The 9,509-nt window shown below is 41.1% G+C and overlaps 1 protein-coding gene across 2 annotated transcripts; it reads left to right on the top strand.

Moving 5' to 3' along the window:
• Positions 1-4,405: 4,405 nt before the first annotated feature.
• LOC117665242 (pleckstrin homology-like domain family A member 2) lies at positions 4,406-8,957 on the top strand. 2 transcript variants are annotated; one of them, XM_034416901.3, is made up of 2 exons: positions 4,406-5,070; positions 7,761-8,957. In XM_034416901.3, the coding sequence occupies exon 1, from the start codon at positions 4,600-4,602 to the stop codon at positions 5,044-5,046; it is 447 nt and encodes a 148-aa protein (XP_034272792.2). In that variant the 5' UTR covers positions 4,406-4,599; the 3' UTR covers positions 5,047-5,070; positions 7,761-8,957. The 2 variants fall into 2 exon arrangements, 1 of the variants encoding a protein (XP_034272792.2); XR_015730234.1 differs by having other exon boundaries at positions 4,432-5,371.
• Positions 8,958-9,509: the final 552 nt, after the last annotated feature.

Raw genomic sequence — 9,509 nt, 5'->3', positions numbered from 1 at the left:
CTTCAAGGAAAAACTAAGTCTAATTGCCTTTTGAAAAAGAACCTTTGGTATGTAACTAGTTTTTGAATTTTTTATTAATAACAATTCAATAGTCATTGGCCATATTAGAAGTTCACTGGGCTTCCTCTTTATCTGTCATTTAATAGGGAGTAAAGGCTTTCTAATCCCAGACAGATTTTATTCTGTGGTTTTAGGAATGCACCAATAATTAATATTTTTAGTTTGGCTCTATAGCGACTTGCTATACTTTGCAGTCAGTTTCCAATATTTTGCTGATTATCACATTGTTGATGTGACATACCGCTTTAAACAAACTTTAAACTACTTCCATCTCAAGATGTGAAGGTGTTTGCATTTGTTTTTTATCTCATGAAACTAGATAAAGCTCTTCAAACTCAATTAGGAATTCAGAGAATGTGCTGCTGTTCTTAGTCTTACAAAAAGGGATGCTTTTAACTGCACCTGATGCAGCAGCTTTATTTGCACTGCTGATTAATTAAATACTGGTGTTTTTTTTTTGTTTTTGGAATTGTATATTCAGAAAATATCAACAAAAAAAATGACAGGCGTTATTACAGGAAAATCTTGGGAAAGGCCATTCCTGAATGTATGCATATATTGAGAAAATGGCTATGTTGAGTCTACAGTATACCCATATATAAATATACACACGTAAGGCATAGTATGTGCCAAAAATTGTTCCTGCAAATATAATATTTATTTACTCTCACTCTTGGCATTGCTCATGCAACCTCTTGTTTCTTTCCTTTGCCTGGAGCTGCTGGATTTGCCAAACAGGAAACAAACTCTTCCGTTTTGTTGCTTTCCCATAGCCACCCATCTAATGCCCAGCCTCCTAGGAGAGAACTAAAGTAACTAAAGTGATTGTCTCAAGAGCTTTTGGTATGTGTGTTCTCTGGGTAGTCCCAGTTACTGAAAGTTGCCAAATGTTTACTTTTTTTTTTTTTGCAAGTAATCATTAATAACCTTTGTCGCTCTTCAAGCCACCAATAGTTTGAGACCCTGCCTTTAGATAAACACAGTCCAAATATGAAAGGGCACCAGGCCCCACTCAAGGCAACATATTTGAAATATTTAAACAAATGAATGGAATGCGGACACTGTCCAAAGTCATAAACCACAATTTACATTCTATGGATACATTCATATAATATACTAAGTCCAATTCAACAAATCACACTGGCTGGTTTCACCTATCATACTCAACCTCTGTACTTTGTAATTATAATTTATAATTTAGTATATAATATGAACCAGGTCAATAGTGTATTTTTCTTTTCAGTGAAACATGGGTAAGTAGCACCAGAATCAATAAGTGGCTGTACTTGGCCAACTTTGGCTGGTTTCAGAAGCTAAGCAAGACAAATTAGATCAGTCCTTGGAAGGGAAATCAGATCAGCCTGGTATTCCAGATTACTGGCAAATTGGAAAATATTCCACATGGTGGCAAAGGTAAACCACTTCTCTAAGTCTGCCAAAGAAACATCTCTTGGAATAGTCTCTTTTGCCTTCTAAGCAATGCTTAGCATATTATGTGGATACAGCCATCGTGATTCAGCCCAAGGAGGAAGCCCAGATTACATTTTACCTAATATTTCTCACATTTGTATTTCATCAAGGTAACGTCTAGATCACGCTTTTGGGCAAATTCAAATTTGCATTTGGAGGGTGATATCATCTCCCTCACAGAATTGCCCCAAAGTATCGTCAGATGAAAAAAGAAGGTGTGATTTGGTTAACATTACTAAGCAACAAATTATAGGCACTTCAAGTTTCCTAGAAAAAAGAAATGGCTTCTATTCCAGGAACTCTGACACAAAAAGAAGTCTCCTTTGTGTAGTACCTGCAGTTGATTCACCAAATGGACCTTGGCAACAATCCTGAGACAGGCTGTTTTGCAAGACCTAAGTGAGTCAAACAGGAGAGGAGAGGAGAGGAGAGAAAAGAGAGGAGACAGAGCAGAGGAGAGCAGAGCAGAGCAGAGCAGAGGGAGAGGAGAGAAAGGAGAGAGAGAGGAGAGAGAGAGGAGAGGATGGAGAGGAGAGGGGAGGGGAGAGGAGGGGAGGGGAGGGGAGGGGAGAGGAGAGGAGAGGAGAGGAGAGAGAGGAGAGGAGAGAGAAAGGAGAGGGGAGAAAAGAGAGGAGAGAGGAGGAGGAGGAGAGAAAGGAGAGAGAGAGGAGAGGATGGAGAGGAGAGGAGGGGAGAGGAAAGGTGAGGAGAGGGAGAGAAGAGGAGAGAGGAGAGGCAAGGAGAGAGAAAAAAGGAGAGAAAGGAGAGGTGAGGGAGAAGAGAGAGAGAGGAGGGGAGAGGAGAGGGGAGGGGAGGGGAGGAGACTTCTCCAGTATGATGATGTCTCCAGATTTGTAGGGCAGGGGTCCCATCACCTACAGCCAACATGAGCAATGAATGCAATAGGCCCAGAAAGTTTAAACCAGATGGAAATATTTCATCAAAAGACACAAAGGGACATGGAATTGAATTTTTGCATATTATAGCTTTGTTGGGATCAAGGGCCCCTCAAAATACAAAGGCTTATATTCCTGATTTGCTGCCCTCAGATCTTCAAACAGCCATTCCTCATTCTTAGAAGCTATTTTTAAAATTGAAATGAAGTACCGGTATATTCACAGATGATTCAAAAGTGATATTCTCATGTGAGTGACATGGAAGATGCTAATTTTAATATAGGATTCAAACAGAATGGAAATGATATTCACGAATTTCTGCTATTTTGTCATAATTTTGTAATCTGCTACTATTGCTTATCATTTCTAGGGCAACTGTTTTATTTATTTTGTTTCTTATTGTCTGCAACTAATGGAATCCCAAACACTGGGATGTTCATATCAATGTTAACATTTGTGTTTCTACATATATGTCTAAATGTATGTTTTATATTTTTGTGAATGAATAATGGATCCTTCCATGCACGGACAATAATGCCGTTTTTCCCTTGGTTGCTAGGGAGTGAGTTGGACTTCTGGATTAGGGTGTAATGTAAGGAGGAAATCTTCACTTGGGTTCGCATCACCCTTGCCAAAAGCAGGCAACTGCAGTATCTCAGGCTTTTGTAGATCAAGTCCTGTCCCACGATGCTCAGCTTGCTCAGATCTTTAAGACCAGCTAAATTCACTCTGTAACAACCATCCAAGAAGTATGTAGAAATCAGGGGCTGAGTTTCCCATGACAATCCGCTTTCCTTCCTGCATCCTAACCACCCACCTATGATGTGTTTGTCATACCTCTTCTTTACTTCCTCTTTTACCACTTTGAGTGTGGAGATGTTATGGAAGGAAGGAATTAAGAGACATCCCTTCGGGGCAGACAGAGTCAGTTTATTATTGCAATAAGGATCAGATAGGTATTGATACCTCAAGATCTGAACCACTTTATGATCCTGAGACCTCTGTTTTATACAGTTTCAAACAAAGGATTCTGTTAACTCAGCAGTTTATATGGTCATATACATTTGTTATATTTAATTGACATTTCCTAATTACTAAGTTTTACATTATCTTTGCCAAACAGTCATAATTCTTCTTGTAAATCACCGAAGCATAAGATTCAAATTATCTCTTGTTGATATTTCATGTGGTCATGCTTGGTCTCTTTAACCTTCAAACTGTATATCACCAAATGTCTCTATCTCTGACAACTGAGGGGCCCCTCTTATAGAATGTTTCTACTTCAAAGGAATTTGTCTGCCTTTGTACTGTTTCTACTGGATAAATTTGCTTTTCTCAAACAAGCACATTTTCTTTCTTACAATACTATGAATAAAGAGGGCCCTTCAGTGATCTAGCTGGACCCGCATTACCTACATTAGAGGGAAATACAAAGTTCTGTTTCTTTGTCTTCTGGCAGCCTGGACCATTGTTAAGTGATATTGTTGTAGTAGTCGTGTGTCTTTGATGTTGCCTCTTTCTTATACTTTACTAATAAAAAAAATAACATTAGAAAACTCTTCCCATCTTGCATTCTGAACTCCGAACCTCTGGCAATTGCGCACGATGGTTCCCTGCGCGCACGAATGCGGCGCCATGACTTCAGCGCCCACAAAAGTAACTTCATTCGCTTCGCCTCGAAAATAAGACTTTCGCGTAAATGTGGCTCGCGTATTCGGTTACCACAAGGTAGTGCAGTTTGTCCATAATATCCAAGTAAGGAAAAAATCGAAAATTTGCATTCCATCTTTCCTTCAAATTATCGTCCCTCCCCCACTTTTAGCGCCGATCATGCAACCCTCACAGCATCCGCAGAAGCGCCTTTCCTTTCGATTTCTTTTTTTAACCCTCCGCCTCGCCTGACCAAGCCTCCCCCAGGGGGCGCCATCTGTAGCGTGGGTTAAAGGAGGCGGGCGGAGAACGGAGGGAGGAGCCCCGTCGTCTGGCACCAGGGAATGGGGCCACCGCGTGGGCGGAGAGGCTCACAGCAAGGTGGAGCCGCCCACCGAGACTCCGAGGCCATAAACGGAGCTCTTCGCGCAATATAGCAAGACGCGCAGCACCGGCAGCCCACAGAAGAGAGCAGGGCGAGCCGGCATCGTAGTCGCGTGGCGGGGCGGCAGTAGCGGGCAGAATGAAAGGGCCGTCGGTGGCGCCGGCGTCGGAGGTGATCCGCGAGGGCGAGCTGGAGAAGCGCAGCGACAGCCTCTTCCAGCTGTGGAAGAAGAAGCAGGTGGTGCTGAGCAAGGAGAGCCTGAGCCTCTTCTCGCCCGAGGGCGGCGGCGGCAGCGGCGGCGTCGGCGGCAGCAGGGCCCGCGCCAAGGAGCTGCGCTTCGGCTCCATCCAGAAGGTGGACTGCGTGGAGCGCACCGGCAAGTACGTCTACTTCACCATCGTCACCACGGACCGCAAGGAGATCGACTTTCGGTGCCCGGGCGAGAGCTGCTGGAACGCCTCCATCACCATGGCGCTCATCGACTTCCAGAACAAGCGCGCCATCCAGGACTTCAAGAGCCGGCAGGAGGCCGTCGAGCAGGCGGCGGCGGGCAGTCGCGACCGGCGCTTGGCTCGGGCGCCTTGAACCCCGCGGAAAAGCCTAGCCGAGGTGAGAGGACGTAGATGGTTCCCAAGGGCTGCGGACGAGCGTCCGGCAAAGATTCAAGAGATTGGCGGCATGATGATTGATTCCTCTTCAATGATGGTTCCTCGTTAGTTATGCAGGCGCACACCCTCCCCGCCACCGCTCCTTTATTCTCTTGCCAGCCGTCGGCTTTTCTTGGAGACAGGAGATGGAGTGTTCCGGTTCCTTAAGTGGGCAGTGAAGGAACCTAAATGAAAGGCGCCTTTGCAAAAGGGGCTTCTCGTAGCTGGCTTCTTGCCTAGACGGAATGGACATTGTTACCAAAGTGAGCTGCAAGCCTAATGTGTTTGCTAATGAATTGGGCTATTCCCTGTACAGAGTGTAGTACAACATGCTAGGTAAACCATGGTTAACAAATCACAGTGGCTGTTTTTGCATAGGGCGTTAAGCCAGCTAAATCATTATGCCACTACTGGTGTGGTTCACACATCAAACTGAGATACCCTGTAATTTATCTATGAGCAAGATGACCCTGTAGTTATCTAGACTGTTATCCTTCAAAGAGGAAACTTAAGAAAAAACATAATTTGCTGTTTCTGCAAATGTAAGATGATGAAGCTATTTAAAAAGCTAATTATTGGAGGGCAGGGAGAGACAAAATTTTGGTTTGATTTAAAACGTTTGATTTTGCTTCACCGTTGACATTTGTAAATCCTGGTTTAGTATGATGGCCAAAATTAGTTTAAGATTGAGAATCCAAGCTGCAGAATCACATAGATGTGGTTTTTTCATAGTGAACATGGGAGGAACTTCTTAACCTTTTTCCTGCTGATTTTTTTTAATGAACTTGCAGTGCAGCGTTATAGTCCACTATTGTAATCACTATCTTCTTCTCTTTAAGCTAGCATTTTTACCATGTGCAAGTCACGTTCTGACCAACATGTAAATGTGCAAATATAGGGTTATATACATGCACTTTCCAATTTTTCAAGATTACTGTGTCTAAAATTCCCAGTCATCATAGTGAGGGCTCTGCAATTGCTTCAGGTTTAAAGACAAAATAAAATGATGCTTTGGAGTACATATTAGCAACTTTCTAAATCAAATACATCTTTTCCCAGGTTTGCACTGTTCCTACCAAGCCCGCATGGTTGCAGGGAAAGATGCTGTTGCTTTAAGCAGTTGTTAATAGGTGCACAGCTTTAGTTTTTTTAAAAACACAATTAAGGGTCACCCGGAGAGGAAATACTTTGCTAATACAAGGGAAGGAGGATACAAACTGACCACAAGCAGCCACTGACTTCTTCAGGAAATGTGTTCCACTTTCTTTGTCTCTTGAGTAACTAGAGCTGTGGGCCATATACAGCTTCTAGTTCTAGAAATGCATATTGAACTGCAGGATGAAGTCACCAATGCTGCAACTAGCATTTTTGCTAGGAGGCAATGATCTGTAGAAGTAGCCAGAAATGCATCAGATATACCAACCTTAAATCAACAACAGATCATCCTTTTCCCAACCAATGGTGCTAAAGGATTCATTGATACAAACTATCAATACAACTAATTGTAACTGTAACTACTAAGGAAGAATGAGCTAGTATCATTGTTCTTGTAATAGGGGATACAGGATAATTTTAAAAATTCCATTAATGCTACTTATATATCTCTGGCTTATAAGCATTTTTATATAGGATTTTTCTTGGTTTTATTAAAACATAATTAAAATGGTGGTGCCCTAAGGCAGAAGGAGAGCTTCCAACTGCTAACATTTAAGCAACGTTATACACTCTTTGAGCAAAAATTCTTAGGGGATACAAGTGACAAGGTTTCATAGTGAACATAGCACTTATTTCTAATTCATATATTCATATAATTTATGAATTTCTAATTCATATATTCTAATAATTCATATATTCAGTTGCTTATTAAAGACTAGTGGGACATTGTGAAACACATGTCTTAGCAATTATCCTTAGGGTTGAAAGTTATTTTGGAGATGCCTTTTGGATATGCTTTGATCCTTTATCGCCAAAAGCTTGTTGTGTCTTTGTATCTCTTTGAATGTGGCTTGCCCTGTCATTTGAGAAGCCCATGGAAGTTCAGGTGCTTGTAACAGGTGTGTCACAGAGTTTCATCAATTCCAAGTACCACAGTGCCTTCTCCAGTCAGATGCCTTCCAAATGTCCTAAGGCCATAATCCTCCCCCTCCCAATTCCCAGCATGGTTTTTATGCATTGGTCAGTTTGAGTGCCAACACAAATAGAACACCAGATTGGAGAAAAGTATCTCAAAATACTTCGCTAATGAAAAGTCACTCAGCCTAGAATCTCTAAGCTGCAGGCCAAATTTGACCAGTAAAAGTAAATTAGAATCTTACAGACCCAAACCTAAATACGTTTCCACCACTTCATGATGTTGATAAAGTAGCTCTTACTCAACTGTGTAAGTGAGGCAAACATTTACCATTGTGCTAAGCCACTTTTGGTTTCTGATCCGAAAAGTAACTGCTGCTTTACTGATACTATTTTTAAGAGATCATCTCATTTAAACCCTAAATAAGGAGGAAGCCTTGTATACAACCTGTTCAAAAACTAAGGTAATAACAGTAGTGCGTGTATTGCATTTGGGTAGGGGAAAAATGATTTGTTTTTTCTGTTGAGAAATATTTGCTATCATTTATTCCATTGATTTTCTCCCCTTTTCTCCTGTTCCAGAGCATGACCATGGAACACAAACAAGATTTAATAACTTGGATTGTGATTTGATTGCGCTGGTGCAGGAAATCAATGAAGAAAAGCAAAGAAGGATGATGGAAGTTGCTAGATTTCTTCAGATGCAATGAAGCTGCTGAATTGAATAGTTGAACTTTCACCGAAAAGCACTTGCAAACCAAAGACCCTTTGAAAAAACCAAAGTCTGGTTAACCAAGCAAGAGATCCAGCTTGCAAACTGCTATTTTCTTTTCTATTTATATGATAGACAATTCTGCACCATTTGGTGGGGGAAAATACTTTTAAATTATTTGTAATAGCTGTGTTTTATATTTTTGATGAATGTTTTTAATATTGCTTTTTGTGTTCACGTGTCCATTCCAGATAAACTGTTCTTTTTATCTTCATGTCCCAAATAAGCCTCATGGACAGAAATTTTGTAATGCTCAAGAGTATTCTGATTTTGGAGTAGTCTGATAAATGCAGTACTTTACAGGCATCTGACCTCTGAGAAATATTGTTATGTCTGGCTGAAATTACTTTCAAATAGCAGCACAAAAATTATGTAATTGTGAACAACTAATTTTGACTCATTAATGGCTAAATAAAATTTCACCCTGGGTTCAAGGTATAGTACAGGGACTGAGAAGCCTTTAATCTATAGACCCTCTGGATGCAGCCTTCCCCACTCTCTCCTGAACCTTCCACACACCATCCCCCCCCATGTTAAAAATGGGCTGGTAGGAAGACAAGATGATGTTCAATACCTAATTTACTTACAACTTTGAACCAGGGAGGAATTCTGACAAATTTAAAGCATCCCATACTCATTTCTGATATTTTAGCCACTTTTATGGAGTGTAGAAAATTATTCTACTTATAGAAACAGCCATTTCTCTGCTTGCATAAGGTTCTCGAGATTAAAATTCATGTACTGCCTATTGGAGAGAAATTTAAGACCTATTATTTTCAGTGGAACCTATTTCCAACTAGATGACCTCTTTGCTAGGCCACAGAATTCTATTGGTGTTAGTTTTTTATGAAAGCATCCTCAAACCCCCATAGTGTTGGCATATTATGTGATGAACATTGTTTTCTTTTTTTAAAAAGTAATAATTTGGAGCAGCAGTGAAAGCTTTCTCATTGTCATGCACTAATTCTCTTGGAGAAGACTGAATTAAAATTATCTCTAATTAGCAACACCTGGTCAGCATATTGCTCTGCAGTGTAATTTCCTCAGTGCATCACTCAGGCTTTTGAGATACTGCTAGAAGGGTGTCTGGCTAGCATCAGCAATCCTGATGAATTGCGTGATGCACAATTAAGAGTCCAAGAAAACCTCCAGGGCAGCTGTTCTCTCCCCACCCCACAGAGAAGGAGGTTCAGGTTTCCTTGATCGAAGCCCATTTGAGAGGAAGCTTTGATAAATTCCAGATGCCATCACAATTGCCTTTTTCTCCATCTCCATTTTGGAACTGCAGATCTAAGAGTCCCTGGTCCACAACTCAATAGCCTGGCTAACTTAACATTTTGACTATTTCACAAAGTAATTGTCTTCATCAGAATGTTCCTGGTGTGAGATTTAAAATTCCCAAAATTTTATACTCACAATTCCAAGACAAGTCTGGTTAACAAAATCAAAGATTTATTGGAGAAAAACATGAAGAAAAAAAAAAGAAAAGCGGTTGCAAGCGCGACCTCTTAGACTCTTCCCAAATGGATTGAGTTCAAAGAGCACAAAAAGCAGTTTTC

The sequence above is a fragment of the Pantherophis guttatus genome, chromosome 1 (genome assembly GCF_059756535.1).
Source record: "Pantherophis guttatus breed Tessera chromosome 1, ASM5975653v1, whole genome shotgun sequence".
In the NCBI taxonomy this organism is placed as follows: domain Eukaryota; kingdom Metazoa; phylum Chordata; class Lepidosauria; order Squamata; family Colubridae; genus Pantherophis; species Pantherophis guttatus.
This window is presented reverse-complemented; position numbering and strand designations above follow the sequence as displayed.

Bases quoted from the DNA above. Each gene is read 5' to 3' on its own strand.
- LOC117665242 (XM_034416901.3), top strand. From the start codon at position 4,600: ATGAAAGGGCCGTCGGTGGCGCCGGCGTCGGAGGTGATCCGCGAGGGC.